The 23,466-nt window shown below is 31.6% G+C and overlaps 4 protein-coding genes across 4 annotated transcripts; 1 reads left to right on the top strand and 3 right to left on the bottom strand.

The window, feature by feature from the left end:
* Positions 1-1,237: 1,237 nt before the first annotated feature.
* Positions 1,238-5,196, top strand: LOC130935977 (RNA demethylase ALKBH9B-like). The gene is made up of 6 exons (XM_057865926.1): positions 1,238-1,575; positions 2,208-2,720; positions 3,569-3,654; positions 3,789-4,099; positions 4,248-4,319; positions 4,425-5,196. The coding sequence occupies exons 1-6, from the start codon at positions 1,383-1,385 to the stop codon at positions 4,753-4,755; spliced, it is 1,506 nt and encodes a 501-aa protein (XP_057721909.1). The 5' UTR covers positions 1,238-1,382; the 3' UTR covers positions 4,756-5,196.
* A 1,093-nt stretch (positions 5,197-6,289) lies between these two features.
* On the bottom strand, positions 6,290-9,156 carry LOC130932772 (E3 ubiquitin-protein ligase AIP2). The gene is made up of 5 exons (XM_057862187.1): positions 8,822-9,156; positions 8,127-8,355; positions 7,824-8,026; positions 7,048-7,263; positions 6,290-6,690 (listed from the first exon to the last, which is right to left on the bottom strand). The coding sequence occupies exons 1-5, from the start codon at positions 8,966-8,968 to the stop codon at positions 6,541-6,543; spliced, it is 945 nt and encodes a 314-aa protein (XP_057718170.1). The 5' UTR covers positions 8,969-9,156; the 3' UTR covers positions 6,290-6,540.
* Positions 9,157-10,541: 1,385 nt separating this feature from the next.
* LOC130936530 (F-box only protein 13-like) lies at positions 10,542-12,477 on the bottom strand. The gene is made up of 2 exons (XM_057866615.1): positions 12,380-12,477; positions 10,542-11,909 (listed from the first exon to the last, which is right to left on the bottom strand). Exon 2 carries the CDS (start codon positions 11,884-11,886, stop codon positions 10,681-10,683), a length of 1,206 nt encoding a protein of 401 aa, XP_057722598.1. The 5' UTR covers positions 11,887-11,909; positions 12,380-12,477; the 3' UTR covers positions 10,542-10,680.
* A 3,430-nt stretch (positions 12,478-15,907) lies between these two features.
* On the bottom strand, positions 15,908-22,052 carry LOC130932670 (ubiquitin carboxyl-terminal hydrolase 18-like). The gene is made up of 11 exons (XM_057862059.1): positions 21,534-22,052; positions 20,475-20,658; positions 19,747-19,835; positions 19,421-19,506; positions 19,173-19,338; positions 18,910-19,033; positions 18,261-18,418; positions 17,781-17,865; positions 17,381-17,593; positions 17,205-17,266; positions 15,908-16,796 (listed from the first exon to the last, which is right to left on the bottom strand). The coding sequence occupies exons 1-11, from the start codon at positions 21,782-21,784 to the stop codon at positions 16,097-16,099; spliced, it is 2,118 nt and encodes a 705-aa protein (XP_057718042.1). The 5' UTR covers positions 21,785-22,052; the 3' UTR covers positions 15,908-16,096.
* Between the last annotated feature and the right edge of the window lie 1,414 nt (positions 22,053-23,466).

Raw genomic sequence — 23,466 nt, 5'->3', positions numbered from 1 at the left:
TTAGTCAAAACAAAAATCTCCTCCTCAACCTAGCTGTTATTACTTATTAGTAATAATAACTAATCATGATTTACGATTTTTCTTTAACCAATTTACTAGGCCTATACGTGTGTAGTACACCACTCTAATTAAATATTTTGGTATAACACTAAGTTTACACTATACACTCATATTAAAATTAATTCAGTATCTCGCTGGAGTATGTTAGGGTACAAAATTAATTAACAGTATCCCTGCTAAATAGTAATAGAAAGTACACCACACATTTGGGATGATACTTTCATAAATGTACAAGAATTGAATTCTAATATGGATTTCCCATTTCTCTTCTTTTTTCAAACTGAAATACTATATTTTGATAATTATCTTCTTCTTGAATTTATTTATAGTTCATCGTATTGTGTGCACCAATATTAGGTTGGTCAAGCAAACTTATTTCTTTTACGATGATAATAAATTTGAGTTAAATGGTTAATTGTTGTTTTATTTTGTTTTTGTAGGCAATATCATATAGATATTGATGTCGATGAAAATTATTTTTAATATGAAAATAAAAATAATATTTTAGTTGAATATTAATATTTAAAGTGTATTATAATATTATAAAAATTACTTAATATATTTTTTATGTGTTAATTTTTAATTAAAAAATTTATTCACTGTAATTATATTAAATAATTTTATTTTTAATAAAAATATTAAAAATATTTTTTTTATATAAAAAAATCAGCCGGATGTCAATTGGTCTTGACGAAAAAAATCGAATCTGTTAAAATAATATAACTTAATTTCCAATAATAATATTATAATAATAATTTAAACTTGATAGATATTATTCAAGTTTTAAATTTAATCCAATTCCAAATTAATGTAAAAGATATAAATAAATATACATAGAATAAATATAAAAGATATATAAAAAAAATCACTATCTGAATTTTCGGTAAGCAATAAGAGTTAACTATCAAAAGATAATATAATAAAAAAATTATTTTTTAATATATATTTAATTATTCTTATCATATCTTTTAAATTCTTAGAAAAATATTATTTTTCAAATAATTGATATCGAATCATTATTCTAAATAATTAGATTAGATATGATTTTATTTAATTTTGAAGCTCATCTTACCTCTTAACTTGACATACAAGTAGTCACCAAAAACTTGAAATACAAGTAAATATTTATTTATATATATTTGATTCTGTGTATATAAATAAACAGCAAACTCAAAAGGAAAATTATAAACGCAGCAAAAAGGGGCATAGCATCTTTTCAGTTCTGCTCTGAACTCTTCTTCTTCTTCTTCTTCTTCTTCTTCTCTCTTTTTCTTCTCTCGCTTCTGGTTCTACCATCCGAGTCGACTCACTGAGTCTTCGCCATGGACGAACAACAACAACGGCAACGACCTCATCAATCTCACGCATCCAAAGACCCTTTCCTTCTCAATTACCAACCTTCGGAGCTTCGAATTGCTTCTGAGTTCTTCACGAATTGGCTCCCTTTCCTCTCCAAAGATCTCTGCAACCACTGCACCCAATCGCTCTCCGATCGAATCCGCTCCATCGACCCAGGTCAGTTCCGTCCCCAAAACCATCGAATCCCGTCCAAGTTTCTCTTTTTTCAACTGGTTTTTGCTTCATTTTCGATTTTCCGCAGTGAATTTTGATGTTTCTTTCTAATTTTACCTTGTTTTCATTGATTTCTTGACCCAGTGCGTACGAACATTCCAATAAGTTTTATGTATTCTAAACCCTTAAATATTTTAGACAAAGTTTAATTTTTTACTTTTGAATTGTTATAATAATTAATTTATGAGAATAATTTAAGTGAACTAATACAGTGTCATCTAATATATGTATATGAAACTGGAATGTTATCTAAAGTTTATGTAACTGCCGACTATGATATATGTTTAATTTATACTGAATTACTATGTAAAGTAATTATAAATGCATGGAAGTTTTGCTTGTAATTGAACAAGAATATGATTCCAGCACAATGTCAGTGCAACAATTCTTTAACATAAAGATGTGAAATTCTCACCCATAATAGAATGAGTTTAATTTTGATACTGACTGGGTAAATATCTTGCCATTGGGTAGTAAAATAAATTATTTTTGTATATATAATGATTTAGGGTTACTTAAATCTTGAATATGTGTTCCTATTGTTTCGTGCTTCATTGGTTCTTTTTTATGTGCAGAACTCTCCCATTGTGGTGGTCAAAAGGAAGTTTCCAATGGTTCAGAGGTTTGCAATGGCCAATCCAATGAGAACAGCGACAATCATGATGATAATTGTGACACTCACTCAATTGGGAGTTGGAAAGATGGTGCTGAGGCTAATTCACCAATTGAGACACCGAGTCCGCGCATGTCATGGGCTGATATGGCTCAAGAAGATGAGTTTGGTGAAGAAGAGCATGAAACCATCAATGGCAGTACAGCCGTGCCAGCTTCTAATTCAAACCTTGAAGAAGTGGCTAAAGCTACCCCGGAGAAGCCTACTTTGCCTAGGGAGCAAAGAGAATACATTAGGTTCATGAATGTGAGGCGTAAGAAGGATTTCATGTGCTTTGAGAGAGTTAATGGAAAGCTTGTTAACATCCTTGAAGGGATCGAACTCCACACGGGTATTTTTAGTGCTGCTGAACAGAAAAGGATAGTCAATTATGTTGCTTCCCTGCAGGAGATGGGAAGGAAAGGAGAACTGAAAGGTTTGTGTTCTAACCCTAATTCTATATCTATCTTTTCTATGTTATGATGAGTGTTTAAATTTGTTCCATTGTTAAGGTGTGTATGGTATTACTGTTTTGTAATAATCTGATAATACTAGAATTGAGAGATCCTTCCCTAGTTTACATGTTTGACAGAGAAGTACCGAAACCTAATAAAATTAACTCAATTCCAAAATTGTGATCACATTGCATGCCTGCTTAGGACACAGTTAAAGTTTGTCTAAACTAACTAGAGAACTAAATGCTTTGGATAACATAGAAAAGTGGCTGATATCTAGAACAGTAATACCATGAATTTGATTATCTATAATTTCACCTCAAAGTTTAGATTTATGCCTCTGATGATTACAAATTATTAATATCACTTTCACTTTGTTGTCGCTTTATTCTATTAAGATGTTTTTCCAGCAATTGCTAATTAGTCCAATATCCATCTTTCTTCTTTATTGTATTGCTGATTTTATTTTTCATAATTCTATATTTCCTTGTTCTTCAAAGAATGTCTAGTTAATTCAATTTGAGATGGAAATTCAGACTTCAGAGTATTAAAATGTGTGCTGAAAGTAAAAAAGGGGTGAGATGGGCGTGAACATATATTTTATATGCTATAGAATATAGAATATATATTATTTATTATCATATAACCATGGACGAAGTAGTCAAATGACAAGATTTATGTTGCTAGACATTGAGGAAAGCATGCCTAATATAAGAAAGGAGTGGAAGAGGAACTTTATATAATGTTCATTCTTAAGTTCTGTTGAAAATTTGTGTTGATAACTATTATTTCTTGGGAACATATGATGCTTATTCTTAAACTTTTTCAGATCGGACATTTTCGGCTCCTCAAAAGTGGATGAGGGGGAAGGGACGTCAAACTATCCAATTTGGATGCTGTTACAACTATGCAGTGGTTAGTATTTCTCTCATGCTGAATTTTGATTTCTCATTAAATAAGCTTTAAAGCAATACTAATGCATAATGGTGCAGTAGTATTTCTGCTGATTTTGATAAAATGATGTAATGTATATTAATTTATGCTTACAGGATAGAGATGGTAACCCACCTGGTATTCTTCAAAGTGAAATGGTAGATCCTATACCTGATCTTTTTAAGGTCATCATTCGAAGGCTGATCAAGTGGCATGTACTCCCTCCGACTTGCGTGCCAGACAGCTGCATCGTAAATATCTATGAAGAAGGGGATTGTATACCTCCGCACATAGATAATCATGATTTTGTTCGGCCATTCTGCACGGTTTCTTTTCTCAGTGAGTGCAACATACTCTTTGGATCAAACCTGAAGGTTATAGGCCCTGGTGAATTTGATGGCTCACTTGCTATTCCCCTGCCCGTTGGGTACGTATTAATGCAAATTCATCTACTGCACATGTATTAGTTTCTGATCAATTGATACATGCTTTTAGGTATAGTTATTTTGAATTCTTTATCAGTTTGCTATTATTATGGAGGAATCAGAATCTTATAGTAGGTCTTTGTCCTTCAGGTCTGTACTTGTCCTAAATGGAAATGGAGCTGATGTAGCTAAGCACTGTGTTCCTGCAGTTCCTACTAAAAGGTATATATACTATATAGTATGTAATGATATAATATTTTCTCTGTTCCTTTTTACACTAATGGCTAATTAATTGATTTCTGGTCTTTTTCTCAAAATTTCTACTAGGATTTCAATCACATTTAGAAGAATGGATCCTGCGAAGCGGCCTATGGGGTATGTTCCAGAACCTGATCTTCAGGGTATCCAGCCATTGGCCTATGATAATGACAAGGAAAGGAAATCAACCGGATTGAGATCCAATCGTAATCCTAGAAGAAATAGAGACAGGAGAGGTGGCAGAAATGAAGGAATGGGATCTGCGACTAGAGGCGATAGATATTCAGATCCTCGCGAGTCGAATCATAGTTCACAAAGATCATATTCAGAGCCCCGCGATTCAAATCATAGTTCACAAAGATCTTCAAATCGGTGGAGTAGGGGAAGGCCTAGTAGTTGAAAGACACCGGTATCATCATGATCCAAGGTTCATGTATCCAAGAAACCTTCACACATCTGCAATTTTTCAATTTTATTCGGGTTCCAGCTTATTATCGAGTGACTTTGAAATCAAGAAGGATTGCAATTTAGTGAAAGTAGTGGTTTGAGTCCTTTAGCATGATGCATTATACGGTACTGATTGTTTATAGGTAAACATTTAGTTAATAATGGGATTTGGTGAGTTGAGATTTTAAAGTTGGATCCGTTTAAAAGATGAGTTGAGTAATGTTTTCAAGTTCATCAATTGATTGTATTTTTTTTCTTTATCCCTTTGATGTCAGAGGTTCCACATCATTTGTAATTTTACTTGAAGAAACTTGGGTGAATGTTCACCTCACTGATTATTTTAGTATGGTATTGGTGTAGTCTATATCGATTTTTTATTCTTGGTTTTTTTTTTCGAGTTTGACATAATACCTGAAAATCTTGAGACCATCTCTAAAGTTTAAAGTGAGTTCTGCTAGGGTTCAAGCGAACTTAAGATTTTAGCCAACTTTTTTTGTCAATATTTTTAAGTTTTTATGTATTCTTTTAATTTTTATCATCGATACTTTTATAATTGATGATTGATTGTCGATTTAAAAAATTATTTTCATAACAAAAATTATATTTCTAAACGGAAAATGAATGTCAAAAATAAAAAATTTAACAAATACATGTCAATTCGAAGAGTCTGTATTTAATATTAAATAAAATAAAAAACTTAATAAATATGTATTTTAATTCTAATTAGAGCTCTACTTTTTCTTTAATTACTTTGTCTATATACTCAAAGATTAAAAAATCAAACCTGAAATAAAAAATCGAAAGAGTCAAATGAAATAAAAAAATAAAAAAAAAACTTTATCTTTTTAAGAGATGTATATATAAATTAGAGGTAAATAATAAATATTCTAACAACGAAAAATGAATCATAGTTCAAATAATAGCATCTCTCCATTGTTACCTAAAAATCTCAGGTTCGAATTTCTTATTTTTATTTTCTTATTTTTATTTTCATCGAAAATAGAAATAAAAATGCTTATCAACCCCTAAATTTTATAAGCTACCTACTTAACTAAGTATCCCACTAAGTATATTTGTAAATCGGTTTTCTATGTTGTCTTTCAATTTAATATGCTAAAATCTGAATTCTATATAAGAATTTGTAGCTAGTAATGAGTTGCTGATTATGTTAACTCGAGCGGGTATATTAACCTTCCCTCATTATGTTAAATTGTTATACTCTCTTTTACTTTTCTTCTTCCCAAATTTCAACCTTATCTCTTACGCATCCCTTTTCTCTCTCTCTATCTAATATAAAATTTAAAAGTTAAATCAATTTGATAAATTACATTTTAAATATGGATATAGTTACGAATTAGTTAAGAAAGTAAAAATTAACATGTATTTTGTAATTTCTATAAAAGCTTTTTTTGTAGTATTTTTAATTAACCTCTTTAGAACGTTTGCTAACTTTTAAATATTATTGAATAAAATAAAAAAGCGGCCGATAACGAAATTTAGTACAACAATCTTTGCTCAATAACAATGCAAACTTGAGATATGAACAGCACTTCAAGGGACAACCATGATAAGAGAACCTCCAAAAAGCTTAAGGCTTTAGCAGGAAACATAAATCTATTGCTTGATATGACAAAGAATACACCTGATATTATACTTTTCACCAATTGAAACCTTATAAATTATAACAGTTTTGCACCACCATGTTATTATGTATATTAACCCTACACTGAATAGCCATCTAGACATACATATATTCACCACCTCTAACGGCATTTTCAGCACCTTTCCTCTCCTCCTCAGCTTCCTTTTCCCGTTCCTTCCAGCTCTCATAGGCATGATCATCAGTTTGCAGCTCATACCGGCATATCGGACAAGAATTGTGTTCATCCTACCACATCAATGATCAAATTGATCATACCATATATCTAATCGTCTCATTCAATTATAGAATGCCACATTATCAGAAACATAACTTTGCTTCAAGAATAAAAGAGTAAACCCTAATCTTGTTCCCAAAAAGAAACACAGATGACAAAAGGGTGACAAAATTGTCATTCCATAAAAATCCATATATGATGATTTAAGTATCTTCTCAGCGAGGAACAAATTTGTTACTCTGAAATTTTGAGTTGCAACTTTGTCCCTTGTGTTTTTGGTCAGGGAAAAGATTGATGGTTTATTAAAAAAATCAAATAAATAATCAAATCATAGAACACGAATGAATCTGGGATGTTACGAATAATACCAGCCATGGTTTTAGACACGGTGGATGGAAAGTGTGCCTGCAAGGTAACTCTTGCATTTTGTCATCTACAGCCAGGTTCTCCCTGCAAATTGCACACTCTGCATCTTTCCCCAGCTTAGCCAGTATTTCCTCTGTGAGAGTAATGACAGGAAGTCTCGCCACGACTTCTTTACTGGCAGGAGGGGCCCTTGGAGCCATAGGACCATCTTCAATCATCTAACCATAATAAATTACAGCAAATTGTCGTTAATAAAGCAATGCAAAGTGTAGCAATGGCACTTTTGATCATACCAGAAAACATGCACACAATAAAAAAAGCATGCAAGAAAATAAAATAAAATAATAATCCAACCAAGCACTAAACAATATGAGTTCAATTGAATGGTAGGTTATTTATATCTAGTTACTGTCTTATTGATGTACCAATATTGATGACAGATCCACCAAAGCAGAAAGTGAAAAAGAACATCATTTATAGAGAGGTAAAATGAGCCTTGCTTATATTTATGAAGTCTCTTTTGGTTCCTTATCTTATGTGTGACATGAATAAGTACTCAAATATAACTTAAAGGAATGCTTGCTCAAATTTAACTAGGTGCACTCAAGTTAGGCCTAAATAATTTGTTAACAAACCCCAAATATCTAGGCTTACTTATGTTTCCAAGTACAACTAAACCACATTGTAATTCTGTCTTTAAACTTACCTAAATGGGAAGTATTATAATCTAAATAACGAGAGTTTAGAAGAAACATATAAAAGGATTTTCAATGAATACCAGGGGCATGACTTCTTCCAATCTATCTATAAGCTCTTGAAGCACATTAGCTGCATTCTCTGGTGTGGTATCAGTTGCTGCCGAACCTTGAGACGATTCAGCAGCAAACAAAGTAGCAGCAGTTGACAAGAGGTTTGACTGCACCAACCATTGAGGCTGAGGAGGTTCAGGATCTACAGTAAGATGCCCCTCGAAAAGATATCCTGAAACAACACAGTACGCGATAAATGAACACATACAAAAATAAATAGCACCTCAAGAAAATAGAGAAAAAAAAACATATATTTGTTTAAAGAAAATCACCTCCATTCGTATTATTCTGCGCTGCAGGCTGCGAGGTTTGTGATGGGTTATCTTCTAAATGCAAGTGTTCCCTGGCCTGAGCAATGCAAGTCTTCAAGTGCTCCTTCTCAGAAGGCTCAGTAACAAGTAATTGAGCCTGCTCAAACAGGCCTAGGCCAGCATTCCAGAAACCCGGTGCCGTATATCTAGTCTTCAACACAGTAGCAACTCGGCATATAACCGAATAAAACTGCCACCAACAGTCCAACATCACCACAGTCAAAACTGGTTTTTAATTCTTCACCAAAGACTAGCAACATTTCTTTTGTATATCAAATTTCAAGGATAAGGGAAGTTACACATCATAAGCCAAATCAATGTTTATAGTAAGTCATAGTCACTTTGTTACATATAATCTAACAACAAATCATTATTAGCAAAAATTAAAAATTAAAAGAAAACATCAATCAGAAAAATCAGTAATCAGAACCAATTCATGAACATTTTATATATTTTGTATATTTATTATTATATTCAACCATCCATACTTATCAACCCTAGCACATTAAAAAAAATCTGCTCTTTCCAAGAATAAAGAATAACAACCAACTCATAACACTTCTAACTAGTCGGAAAAACAGAATTGGGAAATTGAATATGAATTAACAAAAAAATTAAAATAAATAAATAAAAAGAGAAGAAGAAAAGAAGCATACAGATTTACGAAGAGATGGAGAAGCTGATAGATATTTGCTCTGAAGCATGGATTTGAGAGAGGAAACAGCGCTCTCGAATCTTTGCTTCTTCCCCAATTGCTTCTGCAATTCTTCCAATTCTAGTCTCACCGAATCCTCCGATTCCATTTTATATATGAAATTGAAATGATTTCTTTTTCCTATTAGATTCAGATCGAATTATCAAAATTCAGAAACCCTTGTTCTTCTTCTTCTTTTCTGTTCGGCTGTTCCTTCTGAAATAGCTTTGTTTCTTCCGGAGGGGGAAACCAGCGGAACGATCCTCTACAAGCGCGTCTACTGATGTCTCAGAAACTCAGCCAATAGTTCTATGCCACGTGTAACTAAAGTCTAATGCTCAAAAGGAGAGGAAAACCAAAAGAGAGAAATTGACCGGTTGGCTGTTGCCAAGCAACGGCGTAGGCAGAATTTGTTTGGAAGGCTAGAAATTAGGAATTTGGATCTATAAATTTTAGATTTTTATTTTAGAAGATAAATTAAAATTTTTTTATTATTAAATATATTTTTTATAGTTTTTTTGTTTTAAATATAAAATAAATGATGATTGATTATATTTTATTTTTTAAAGTAAAATTTAAAATTTAAAATACTCAAATTTAAGAATTAAAAATTATTCAAGAATTGAATTTTTTTGTTTTAAAATAATTAAAAATAAATTATTTAAATTTTTTATAATTTTAATTTTAATTTTTTTATTTATAAATCAGGCCAAAAAGAATTTGATTTTTAAATCTATTCACAAACTCTTTAAATTTGAATTCTTTTCTATTAATATATTAGTTATTCTAAATAAAAAAATTAAGTTTCAAATAAAAATATTTTTAAAATAAATAGAATTCTTTTTTTTATATTAAATAGTTTTTAAATAAATATTTAGATTTTCTTTTTTTTAACAAAAATATTTTTTATAAAGATTCAATTTGAATGTAACGTTAAACTTTTTTATATAAACAGTAAATAATGAATCAATTATATGAGCATATACGGAATTGGAAGAATTATATTCCAATATTAGATCAGTGGTACTGTGTTAGAGAGTCTAAAATTTTACAATTTTTTATTTTAAAGTGATTTTTTTTAATATTTAATTTATTATATACATATTTATCAATTTATGAAACAATTATCATTGTCATAACTGTATTCAACAATATCTTATTTAATGACATTCTATTGAACCAACTTAAGTTGATCAAGTAGTAAACTCATTCGTCCATCTAACTAAATATTAGAGATTCGAATCTGTCCATTTAAATGAAACTCAGATTCACAAGGGATTAATCCTTCTTTAAATCTAAAGACATGTCTTGAACTTGGTAGAATAATCCATGTTGAACTCACTTGAATTTAATACCTATTATATATAAATAAACGTATAAACCTGCTTCACAATCAATGCAAACTTTAATACCATAATAACATATGCATCAGATCTATTTTTCCATCTCAACATCCTCAATTACTTATGATGGCTTGGAGTTAAGTTTAGCTCTGAAAATAATTAGTTGTTAACCAGCTCAAAAAGGTTACTATGATTGATTGAATTGTCACATTAATCTTCATATCATTTACTTCCAAAACTAATTTAACTGCCAAAATGAACACATAAAACATTCTCAAAAGGTATATTAAGCAAGTTTGCTTCACAATTGATCAAAACTCTTAAAACATTCATGTGAACATTGGCAGCATAACTACACATTATTAAAAGAATCATCAACAAGGACATTAATTGATAATACTAGTCACTGGATACAAATGTAAAAAATGAATAAAAAAATGTGCTAACAGAACACAAGAAAGTAGTATGATAATCAAATTCATACAGAAGCCTCTATCCTAGGCTCAAATGAAAATGCAGACATGAATTCCATGACTTCACCATTAATGCAACATTTTGGCAATTCAACCCAAGTGTTGGTCACCAAATCACACACTATATAAGTGCAAATCTCAGGAGAGTTCAAGCATATAAATATCCGATCGCCTGCTCCGACGCAGTTAATATCCACCTTCCTTCCATACCACTCATGAGACATAGCTGCTGGCATCACTACAATCTGTTGCCAGCGCCGGTTAGCCTCATCGTATTTCCACACCCTAAGACTAGCACTCTCCAAGAATTCTGATAGCAGAACAACTACCAGTTCACCATTACACACTGCAATATCGATAGAATACTCGCTGAAAACAGGCAACAACCTGGGATACTCAAAGAAGGACTTGTCTGCCAAATTACAAGCTACTACTGTCCCGGATGAGCTAAGGAAGTAGACTGTCTCCCGGCCGTCTTTGTAAGTAATAACTGATGAATATTGCTTTGATGGGCTTCTCTGCATGTTACTAGCAACCACAGTTCCTGTTGTGCTAAGGAAGTAAACAACATTGGCATCGGTCGAATCACAATCCATTGAACTATCATCAACATTCTTCTTCAGTGCAGACTCATCTTCCCAACAACCAGAGCTTGAATTGTAGAATTTAAGGAAAAGATTTGGAATTTCACCAAGAACCAACACAATCTTGTAGGATTGTTGGCCATTTGAAGTTGTACTACTCATCACAACTGCATTGAGAGATTGATGATTTTCTGAGGCAAAATGCAATGGTGGGAGTTTGCTACAAGACCCTGTCACTGGATTGCACACGATGAAATTTCCGGACGATTTCCGGTAGCAAACTAGGCCACCAGAGGCTGCAACTGGCATGCAACCTTGGTCGGAATCTTCGCGAAGATGGCACGGATAATTGAGCCTTTTCCAACTGTTTTCAGCAGAGTTAAACACAACAGATTGCTTGAGGTTTGGAGCAACCATCAAGAACCAAGGATCCCGGGAAGGAATTCGCGAGCAGGCGAGCTTGAAACTCGCAGAATTAGCAGCAGATTTCCATCTTTTGCTGACAGAATTGAGGCGAAAGAATGCTGAAGTTGGGAGCCATGAAAGTATCCTTTCCAAGAGATCTTCATTGAGTTCATCCATAGAAAAGTCATTTTGTGGTAACTTTCTCTTCAAACCAAGTTCCATTAACCCGAAATCTCGAAAACAAACTGCAACCAACAACAAATTGTCCAAAATGTCATCAAGAAATCAACATTTCCAAGAAAAAATGAATAAAAACTTGCAAAAAATGAACCAGAAATATATCACTAACAATCTAGAAGATAATTAACAAACATGCAAAAGATCAAAACTTTTCTCCTAGGATTTGCAATAGTTGTTGAACTCTGATAACCAATCTACACACTTCAAAAAAAAACTCACAAAAGACTCCAAAAATAGAGAAAAAGGAAAAATGAACACTTAGCTTAACAACATATGCTATAGATTTTAGAAGCAAAACATGAAAAGAACTGAAACTATAGGAAAAGAACCCAAAAATTTCAAATAATGGAGCCTCATTTTCTTTTGGAAGAGAAAATGCCATCCAAAACACTCTCATTAGAAGGGGTTTCCAGTCCAATAACAAATGAGAAATGAGTGAAAACTAAAAAAAAAAGAAGGGAAGAAATGAATGTACCTGATGATAGAAGTGAAACTGTTGAGTGAGAAGCAGCAGCAAGAACAATAAGCAGAGAAGGTGGTGAATAGAACAGAACACAAGTGAAGTGAAGTGATAGATTGTGTTCTTAAAAAGAGTGTGTTTGTGTTTGGTGAATAGCAAGAAAATCCGAGAAAAAGTGGAAAAGAGAAAAAGGGTAACTCAACTCAGTGATGTAGGAAGCTTCCTGTGTTGCTGTGTAATGTAATGTACTCTTTTCTTAAATAAATCAAAAATAAAATAGTTTTTTATTTTTTATTTTTTGGATGGTTGACAATTGAGACACAACACACGAGTGGGTGGATTTTAATGTCAAATAATGTCGGGTGCAAAATCATATGATATTGAAGTGCTATTATATATAAGAGAACTTGGCTATGCATTTTTCCTTTGTAAACTTTGGATACTTATTACTTTTGGTAAAGTAGTGTCTCTTACATGTTACATCTCTTTGTCTATACTAAGTTCCTAACCACAATTTAGGTTTACAAAACATGAAGATTACGTTTTAAGTTGTTGGCATACAACATAAGTTGTTGTTATTATTTTTATTATATGCAATGTTGTAAGTCTAGGTTATATTGCTAACTACCTATAATTCAAATGACATAATTTTTTCATTTTCATATAAAGGTCTCGAATTCGAGTCTCATTCCTAATTTTAGAAGAAAAAAAAAATCTAGGTTATATTGCCTACAATTAGTTAAGTATTAGTTTTTCTTTTTTTTTTTCACTTCTTTGATTTTAGGTTTTGAAGATTTTTAATTTTTTATATGTGCACAAAAGATGTTTTGTTTTTAAAATAAATGATTAGTTTCTAGAATTCAGCTTCCTTTTTTTAAGCTCTTAATAAGAGAATCAAAGCTTCAACTATAAGACTTTATGATCATAAAATATGTTATAAAGACCAAAGCTAAAATTTTATTATTATTATTATTATTATTATTATTATTATTATTATTATTATTATTATTATATCTTTTTGCTTTATTAAAATTCATGTAATTCAATGGAAAGTATTTTATTCAAATTAACTGGTAAGAGCTAAAGAAAATGATGAGTTGGTGTTAGTATAAATATTTTACAACATTGATGAGGTATAACATAATATAAATCGTTGACTCTACTTATAATCCTTAGTACACTTTGCTTTGGATTCGAGTTGAAAAATGAGAAAAGCAAATACACTACACACGAACAAGAAAACACTTCATACTTCATAGCAACACTTCTTTATTTATATAATCACTTTAATAATCTCTAACCCTACCAACTTTGCATATTATAAAAGAGAATAAAGACAATTAGGTTTCAAAGTGGATCATTGGCTATGTCAATTGTCAAAGAAGAAATTGGATGTGATGACTTTTTTTTTTTTTCAGCTGACCATAACCAAAGTAAAACTAAAAGGAAGAAAAACACTCATTTTTGTTCCTTTTTTTTTTCTCCTCGTTAAGGCATCTAATGTTTTTGTTTTTTCTTTTTCTCTTTTTTATATACTATATACATAAGTCAATGCTGAAAGCCCCATCCACAAGAAAAGCATTTTATTTTTCTTTTTAAATTCCTAAAACAGATAACTAGATTAGGTTAAGATTAGTGGGAAGGGTTATAGATAAAGTAAAAGCTGTTAAATGATATTGGTTTCTTTTTTTTTTTTTTCTGCTTCTCCTCGTGTGCTTTCACCTTAAGCAGATTCTCACACGCCCTAAAGCTACAAAGGTTCCTATACCCAATGAAAAAAAGAAACATAGGAAGGCTCTAATAAACTTCTTATGAAGAATCTATTTATATTAAAGTTAATGAAATTAAATGGCTCCTTCTGTACATTCTGAGTATTATATACATAGAATTTATCAAAGTAGGGTAACTTACTAAGTTACACAAACACTATCACTCTCAAAAATTAGATCATATAAGCAATACCTTTTAATTTGTTCTATTGACACTACTCTCTCTTCTAATTAGTGTTATATTTATAATTCTAGTACTATATATAATGAAAATATGAAAAAAGGTTGTGTCTAATTTTTTTCCTAAAATACTCTTTATTATATATAATTCATAAAAAAAATATTTTGTTATTTTCATAACTAGAACTTAAGAGTTGTTCGCTGATTTATAAACAAGTTATCATTTCAACTATTTCTATTTTTATTATTTTAACACATCTATAATATATAAAAAGTGGATCAATTGATACACTAGTTAATAAATAAAGAATTTGTATCGCAATAAATTGAATTATCAATTTTCAGTCATATGACAAAAGTAAACATTAAAAATATTCCGAAACAGATTTAGCCCGTCTAATTCTGATTTTGTAAAATTTGAATATTTAAAGAATGAGTCAATTTTTCAAATTTTGATACGAATTTAAGAGTTAATCTAAATTTATATTGAGAGAATAACTGTTTATGATATTTTGAGATAACGATTCAATTTAAGAATATTAATCAAAGTTCAGAGATAAAATAAATAGAATCTTATAAAATTCAATTGATGATCATGAAAGATCTTCTTTAAGGCATAAATGATAATTGTGACTATCAACAATATATTACACTTTGCATTGATTTTTTATATTGTCTTCTAATTTCTCAAGTTGTTATTGAACAACATTAGACTCATCACACAATCTACTCACACAAGCATCTATTTGTTTAGATTTCACAATCAATCTCTCTATCTCCATGCTTAATTTCTCTATCTTTTTTGTTTGTGCATCTAATTTCCTTATTTCAGCTTCCAACTTACCATAATTTTGTGTTCCTACAGGCTACAACTCCAACCGCAGCAGATACTTTTTTTCTTGTTGCATCACTTTCATCAACCCATTTAAAAAATTTGCATCTTCTACTAGAGCAAGAAATAAATCTTCTATTTAGATTTCTTTTTGTTCCAGAAATTCGAAGCATTTGTCACCACACAAAAATAGTGAACCCTCCCATCCTATTTTTTTTGCCACCCCTTTTTCAAACCATCATCATCATCATTAATCCACTCAAAAAAATTGTATTTTGGCATCCTCCCACAAGCATCATACCTCTTACCATAATTAGACACAACTAATAAAGAGAGAAAGTAGAAGAAAAAAATAAAATAGGAAGAAATTTCATCTCATATGAACCTATTATACGTAAAAGATACAAGTAGATAAATAAATTCACGATTCACTAGCATTTTTTAGACATTTAATATTAATAAAGACTAAATTACAAAAAATATGATATAAGAATTCAATTAAAAAGAAAAAAAATATAAGGACTTAATTGAAAATTTAATGAACCTATAGAGACCTACAAAATAATTAAACTTTAAATAAATAAAAAAGCCACCATAAGCATGACACGTGCACTCAAATTATTATCTTGATGAAGCAAGAAGAAAATTTTCTTATTTATGAAATTAGATTAGGTAGTACCATCCTCAGCAATAAGCAGAAATCTAGAATTATTTTGCTCCTCTTATTTAAAAGGTGTAAAAGGATTAGTGAAACAAGGGGCTGTAAAATTTTATTCTATCAATATTAATAAATTAGAGTATCCATATAACACAGTTACAATAAGATATAAAGTTCCTGCAAATAATGTTAACCTGAGACAAAAATTTCCCAACTCACCACCTCTTTTAGGTGATGGGATAATCAAATAATATTAAGAGAAAAAAAAGAAGCCCAGAAAAATAAAGAAGCACCTACATTATTAACTTGTCCCCTTTTATTCCTACTTTGTTAGCTTCATTTCCTTGGTCAGTTTCAGCATCCTCAACTGCAGTAATGGATTTGTTAGCACTGGCATAGCCGTTGCCATTGCCATTGGCACAGTATGCATTATCTTTTGTTGTTGACAACTTGCATTTAACCACTTCTGTATTATGTTCCAAGTTCTCTCCCATGTTTTGACGACCCATTGAAACAGCAAAATTGGTTGGCGAAACTGCAGAGGGGCCAGACCTAACTGTATGAGTGTCGTCTTTCTTTTCTGTGCAGCTAGATGTCTTCGCTTGGGATTGGTCCATGTCTGCGTTCCGCGAATCTTTGTCGGCTGGAGAAATGGGTATGTCGGATGATTCAACTTTACTACTGGAAATATTTGTAACATCGGTTGGCTCAGCATCACTAATATCGACATCCTCAGAATGCTCTCCTTTGGCATCAGCGTTCATTCCAGACAGAGGCTCATATTTGTTGCCAGAGACCTTCGGTTCTGGACTACTATAAGATGGAGAAACCTCGCGAGCTCCATTGCAAGTCGCAGCCTGAGCATTCATATTTGAGAGGCATTCAACTAGTTCATTTGGACCTTGCTCTCGTTCCACCTTAACCGTTTGCGCCGGTGCTGGTTCTGATGATTCCGTTGCTTGAATTTGAAGGCTGGATGGTTGAGCACTAGACCTGTTCAGGATCAAATCAAGCAATACTAGCCACCTCAATCATAAAGTAATAGTAGGAAAAAGTTAATGAAAGCTGCATGCATTGGCTCCGAATTTGATTATTGGAACTAGTTGTTAGCACAAACCTATTTAAGCAAAATAACTAAAATAAGCTTTTAAAGATGAAAAACTCATTTCATATCCGTATAAGAAAAATGGAATTATCCAACAAAAATTCAAGGTTCAACATTAATTGAGGCTGAAGAGATATTATACTACATACGAACATTCAAATCACATTTCAATCAAACACAAGTAACATTGGCACGGAGCAGTGAGAAAGAAGAAATAAGACAGAGATAGTATGTCAGAGTCTCAGAGAGCAAAAGATGGAGATCATTAGCCTCTCTAAAACAGTCACAACAATTACCTGTTATACAATAGCATGTATGCACCTTGAGAAAGTACCTCCTCCATGTCCACCTTCGTGACCTAATAAATGTAACACAACCCATACGAGGATACTTAGGGCTCAAGCACCGTATATGCAAAAATTGATGACCATAAAGAAAAAATTCATAATTCAATGGGATGAAAAAAGTTTACCTTCCAATCATCAATCCTATACCAGTTTCCATTGAAATCCTTGATGTAGCAGATATAGTGGCCGAAGAATGAAGCATTTAGCATATCAATATGGACTACAACAGCATATAGCTTGTAAATGTCAGATCCATCTCCAGCTTCACTCATATAGGGGCTAAGATTTAAAGTCTCAGGGAATGATATTCTCTTGTTAAGTTTTCCAAACCTGCCACTCTGCAAGTATAATACCCCAAAAAGAACATGAGAAAATCTGACAAGGAAGTCCAAAACACAACACTTTACAGAAATATGCCCCAAGTATGGTGTACAATTATGGTAAATTAATAAACATACACATACAAATTACAACAATTAACATCTATTTTCATGCATTTGTTGTCCGTGAATGTACTACACAGACCTGAAATCTTTTTAAGGCAATTGTAAGAATATTCGGGGCACGATTCACAGTGAGACGCTTCCACGCCTTAACATAGTCTTTGCACCTGCCAAACAGCAGCAAAACATATGTTTAAAACAGGGTTTGCACATGGCAAAAGTGGATAGCTTGGCAAAAGAGGGAGGGATGGTTAGCTCTCAGGACAAAAATGATTCTTAGCAAATAGTCGCATAATCTTCATATAAAATGGCATGAAATTTTCGAAGCCATAATATTTTCCTCATTAAAATTGAAGCCTGTGAAAACTTCCCTTGAAAGTTGAAACAATCCTCATGTCCTTTACATTCAATAAATCAAACATTCCAAGTTCAAAAGAAGTTATTGTTAACTACATAGAATTCTTAAAGGATGCTCATATCAATGACATGGGGTTGGGGATAAAGACAAAAAATTGATAATAAAATTATTGCTAGTATTTTTTGATATACAGGGTATCCTTACCCATCACATTTATACATATTTTCTCCATGGAGCCACTCCTTGGCTGTAAACTGGTCTAGACATTCTTCTAAGGAGGCAGCATCTCCATGAATTTCAACAGTCAAGTCCATCATATTTTCATACTGTTTTGAAATATTTTCACATTTTGTGCAAAACACCTATATTTCACAAGAAAAAAATTAACAGAATGAAACAGCCATATCCATTTAGAATCAATATAACACAAAAGACAAAAACTGATATTTGGCCACAAAACCTATTAAGATTTAATCTCTTATAAGGAAAAGACTACTCCACGAAGAAACTATAACCAAAAAAGCTATACATGACACGCAGCTTTGAATCTTATCCGTATAACAACAAAGCCAAAAGGGAGAATATAATTCGCTTTCAAATACAGAGTGTTGCAGGTTCCAAGTCATCATTATGAGCTAAATTATAGATCAGTGAAAACTGTTTTCTAACACAGAAATTGAACAGGATATCATGCTATTTTCCAAAGTCCAATCTCAAATGGAGTGTCTACCATGTAGCCTAAACTCTTGAGGCTAGACTAACTTCTTCAGTTCAAACTTTAAAAAGAAAAAGAAGCCATAGCAAGAAGCATATAATCATAGCATATAAATTTCCGTCTTATTTGATGTCTAACCTCGGATTGAAGCCGGCCACCAAAAATGTGTTGAATAAGAGTTGTTTCCTGAAGCTTAGGAGGGACGGCCTTCTCTCCACCAAATTCATCAAGGCAAACAGATTGCATAGCATCAATGCATAATCTAAAAAAATAAGTTCGAGAAAAAATATATTAAAGAAAGACCTTCATATATTGCCAAACAATACATAAGATATACACCCTTTCAAAGCAGTCCAATGTACATGAAAAGTGAAATAACAATGTGAGAATAAAATACAAACCTCATGAACTCATGAGCATCTTCTTGACTTCCACAACCCAAAGTACCACTAATATTAGACAAACGGGAAAGAATACTGGTCGGAGAAAATGCCTGAGAACTTGACCTTGTTCTTTCAACATGAGCTTCAAATTCACAAAGAAAGCACCAATCACTATTGCAACTGCCTGAAAAACCACACTAACAAAATAAGGCATCATGGATAGTTGAGATCCAGCAAGAATCAAAAGGTCTGAGTTATGACATTACATTCTCTGTGGTGGCCCTTTTCCAGCAAGTATGCAACAAGTGGCCTTGTGAACGAGAGACACTGAAGAACCACATTTCCAAAGCAACTGCAAAGACTCATAATGAATGTTAATTTCACTCTGATCCTCTAATGCAATTTATTGATGATAGCATAATGATTTGTGTTATTTGTACATATGGGGTGCGTAACAGCATGTCAATCACACCGATCCACTACTGAATTTGATGTGGACCTGTTTAAGTGGAATCCACACCCAATCCACATATGTACAAATAACATTTTTCCAGCATTATTAAGCAAAATCTTGTGAGCGACAAGGACATGCCTGTTTCCACAATTCAGGAGTCCACAAGGAGGAAATCCTGGCTTTTCCGAGTTAAAGAATTTAATGAATTCATCGTAAGGAAAAAGAACCTGAAAAAAATGAGACAAGTATGGGTTAGGAGTGCAAGAGAGAAAATACATAAGATTTAACTACAGAATAAGACAGTATATCAAAGGTTCCAACACCAATTTCCAAAAGGGTCAGCATCTTTTGCTGGTTGAGGCAATGCCCTAGTCACTGAGGGTGTGCCTTTGCTTCCCAGGGATGGTATAAGGTTTTAGTGACAAATTGACGACATTATGGAAAATCTGTGAAATACCAACCATCTAACTTGCTAATTCTGATGCTACACAGGGTAAATGGTGAGACTGTTAAAAAGAAAATCAAGTGGTTGGTGCTTAGCTACAAGTAGCTCAAGAGTTTTGTAAATTGCAAAGAAAAATGTTCGTTGATGTTTGTTGTACTCATTTTACATAGGACATTGTTGACTCATCCATCATCTACCATTAGATGATGGCTAAGTTAGCTTGGTGTTCCATATTAAAAGAATTACACTTAACATAACCAAACTGAAAGGTCATAATATTAATCTTATCGCATCTCTGGCCTCAAGGCATTAGTCTTCTATCATCTCAGAGTGGCAGTATGCCTTAGGCAAACTAGGTCCTATGGTAAGCAAAGCAAAGAAAAAAGTAAATTTGTCAATAAAGATTATGATAGAAAATTACATCTTTAGGCTTCTTGATAGGCCTCGAAGTTTTGGAACTTGGTATCAGTGCAATTGAAGATGAACTTTTCTCCCCAGCTGCCGAAGGCTTTGACACACAATTAGTAGTCCCATTTTGTTTCGAATTTACTGTACACTTCGCCTTATGTCCGGACTTCCAATGTGACTGTTGGCATTCTTGCGAGCTGAAAATTTGATTGACACACGTAAAAACAAAAACCCAAATTTTCAGCTTTTGCCCCTATTTATCTAGTACTTACAGTTAATTATATTATATCAGAAAAAACCATGCAGATTTTCATTGATGTCAAGCTAAATTAAACAAAATGTAAATAAATAAAAACACAACCATTGCTACTAGAAAATAAAAGATGAAATTGAAAAATGTCAATCTAAATTGTCAGCTTCATATGTAACCGGGAAATAATTATGTTATATCAATTTGAAGCATAAAAGTTAAGCGAACTCTAAAAACTCAAAAGTAAAGCAATTGCAAATGCCATATGGTTTTACCAAATACAACCCCACAAATTATAATAACCAATAGTGGTAATTTAACAAAAGTAAATACTGATACTCAAATTAGTCCTCCAAAGATACATACATGTCAAGTTTATTCATGTATTGATTAAAAAGTTTTAAACCTCAATTTGATCCTTCTATATTGAAAATAGACATCAATATATTCCTTAAATTGATTATTACTTTATGGATTTAATTTCAGTACTCATAGAAATTTAAAAAAAAAAAAGTACCAGACTATGCTAAAAAACAACCAAATAACTAAAACTGCTTACCCCGTACATTGAAAATTATTTTCTTGTTTTGTACTAGGATTTGATTTATATGCATGGTCAATGATCATTGGTCGATACACAAACATATACTCATTCTTAAAACATCATCAAAAGCATGTGAATTTGATTCAACTATATCGTTAGGGCATCAAAATTAAACTCCACAAGATGGCAATAACCAATCTGAATATTTATTCTAATTCTAATCGTAATAATAATAAATAATTAACAATAAATAATGAAAAGGAAAAGAGAAAATTAACCAGTATCGAACAGCTTTGCATCGCGAGCACTTCTTGGTGGCGCGTGCTCCACACGCGGCGCAGGAAGGGTCGTCGAGAACGCCAGGCATTGGTTGTTGGAGGTGGTTATCGAAACGGTTATTGCTGTTACGTTGAAAGTACTTAGAGGCTGTGTCCTTAACGAAAGTGTGCAAGGCAAGGGCGATAACAAGTGCGGAGAGCCACTGAAGGAACCACTTCAGATCCCACTCTGTTCCTTCCGCCACCAGCATCTACCACTCCTCCTCCTCCTCCTCCTCCTCCTCCTCCTTCTTCTTCTTCGTTCTTCCTTATCTTAGGGTTTTTCTTCATCGATTCCAAGGTCCTTCATCTTCGGATTCTATTTTTCTATCTCAATTAAATATTTATATTATTATTAATTATTACTGTAATTCGTTACTACACCCTCCTCAACCCAAACCCACAACCTCGATCTCCCTTTCGAGCTTCTGGTTTCTACTCTCTTCTCAAGGATTCCTAACCTTTCGGGATCACTGGTAATTGTTTCTTGAGAAAGAATTAATGTTTTTTAATATAAACTAAAAATATAATGGTTATTAATTGAATTTTTTTATACAAATATAAAATTAAAGCTTTAAATATATTTATTATGTGTTTATTAAAATAAAAACTATAAATTTAATTTTGATGCAGTATAAAATATTTTATAATTACACAATTACATTCAATTTCTTAGATGATTGTTTGTGTAATTAATGTAAAAAGTAGGATTTTTTTAATTTAATTTTGATACACTTGTAAGCATCTGTCTTTTTAAATGATTATTAAAAGATAATTATTATTAAAAGATAATTACGCGTCCTATTTCATTCTCTGTATTTTTCTATCATTTTCTAATATTGAGTCATCACTCTTTACAAAAAATTTGATATTCCAACAACATTCTTATTATTAAACAGTCATAATAATAAAATATATTTTTTAATTTTTTTAATAATTACTAAAAATATTTATTTAATTTTATTTATAAATTAATCCTTTACCTGATATTTAATTTTAAAATTTATTTTTTACTTTATAAATTATTATTTTATTATTCATTAATCTTATTTTTAAAATTTTATCTTTAATTTTTTTAATTTTATTTTAATTTAGATATCCTAATCTTATCTTTTTTAATACTAAGATTAATAATTAGTGTATAATGTATCGTCAATTTGTTTTTCAATTATCCAATTAATTATTTATCAATTTCCTTAGTTATCTTGTTCATTGTTATGCAAACTATCTGTAGAAATTTAATAGATTTTTTTATTGTAGTAATCGATTGGTTCGTGAAAGCATTTTTTTTTATTTTAAATCGTTCAAAAAACAATCGATTGTTTTGATCCGAATTCGATTGGCTAGTAAATAGAATCTTTTATTTTGCAATTTCTCATAATAAGACGATCTTTTTGTTATTCATAAAATCGATTAAATAGTGAAAAAATATGTTTTTTTTAACCAATATATTGATCAGTAAAAAAATATATTTTGTCTTTAAAAAAATCTATTGTTTAAGGATTAAAAAAAAGTAAGTTTTGTACCTGTCAATCTATTTTATTACCTATTCAATTGAATAAAGAAAACAATTGATTTGTTCAGTTATCCAATTGATTGGTTGAGAAAAATAATTGATTGATTAAATTATCTAATTGATTGGTTGAAGAAAATAATTATATATACTCATAAATTTTTTATTATACAAACAACAATCAATTATTTAAAAAGATTTATCTAAACTCTAAAACTTCATTTATTGTATGAGCTTTATTTTTTTTAGTGTTATATGACCTAGTTTACTGAATAATTTTTTTTATTGGACAGTTTTAACATGTCAAATATATTTAAGAAATACAGAGATAGATGAGCGGTATCAGGAGAATAATGACATTAACCAACAAGATAAACTAGT

The sequence above is a fragment of the Arachis stenosperma genome, chromosome 6 (genome assembly GCF_014773155.1).
Source record: "Arachis stenosperma cultivar V10309 chromosome 6, arast.V10309.gnm1.PFL2, whole genome shotgun sequence".
Lineage (NCBI taxonomy): Eukaryota > Viridiplantae > Streptophyta > Magnoliopsida > Fabales > Fabaceae > Arachis > Arachis stenosperma.
This window is presented reverse-complemented; position numbering and strand designations above follow the sequence as displayed.

Coding starts and splice junctions, on each gene's coding strand:
- LOC130935977 (XM_057865926.1), top strand. CDS start 1,383: ATGGACGAACAACAACAACGGCAACGACCTCATCAATCTCACGCATCC. Junction 4,100..4,247: donor GCTATTCCCCTGCCCGTTGG/GTACGTATTAAT, acceptor TTTGTCCTTCAG/GTCTGTACTTGTCCTAAATG. Junction 4,320..4,424: donor CCTGCAGTTCCTACTAAAAG/GTATATATACTA, acceptor AATTTCTACTAG/GATTTCAATCACATTTAGAA.
- LOC130932772 (XM_057862187.1), bottom strand. CDS start 8,968: ATGGAATCGGAGGATTCGGTGAGACTAGAATTGGAAGAATTGCAGAAG. Junction 8,027..8,126: donor GCAGAATAATACGAATGGAG/GTGATTTTCTTT, acceptor GTGTTGTTTCAG/GATATCTTTTCGAGGGGCAT. Junction 6,691..7,047: donor CGTGTCTAAAACCATGGCTG/GTATTATTCGTA, acceptor TTGATGTGGTAG/GATGAACACAATTCTTGTCC.
- LOC130936530 (XM_057866615.1), bottom strand. CDS start 11,886: ATGGAACTTGGTTTGAAGAGAAAGTTACCACAAAATGACTTTTCTATG.
- LOC130932670 (XM_057862059.1), bottom strand. CDS start 21,784: ATGCTGGTGGCGGAAGGAACAGAGTGGGATCTGAAGTGGTTCCTTCAG. Junction 19,339..19,420: donor AAAGGGCCACCACAGAGAAT/GTAATGTCATAA, acceptor GTGGTTTTTCAG/GCAGTTGCAATAGTGATTGG. Junction 17,267..17,380: donor ATAGGATTGATGATTGGAAG/GTAAACTTTTTT, acceptor TACATTTATTAG/GTCACGAAGGTGGACATGGA.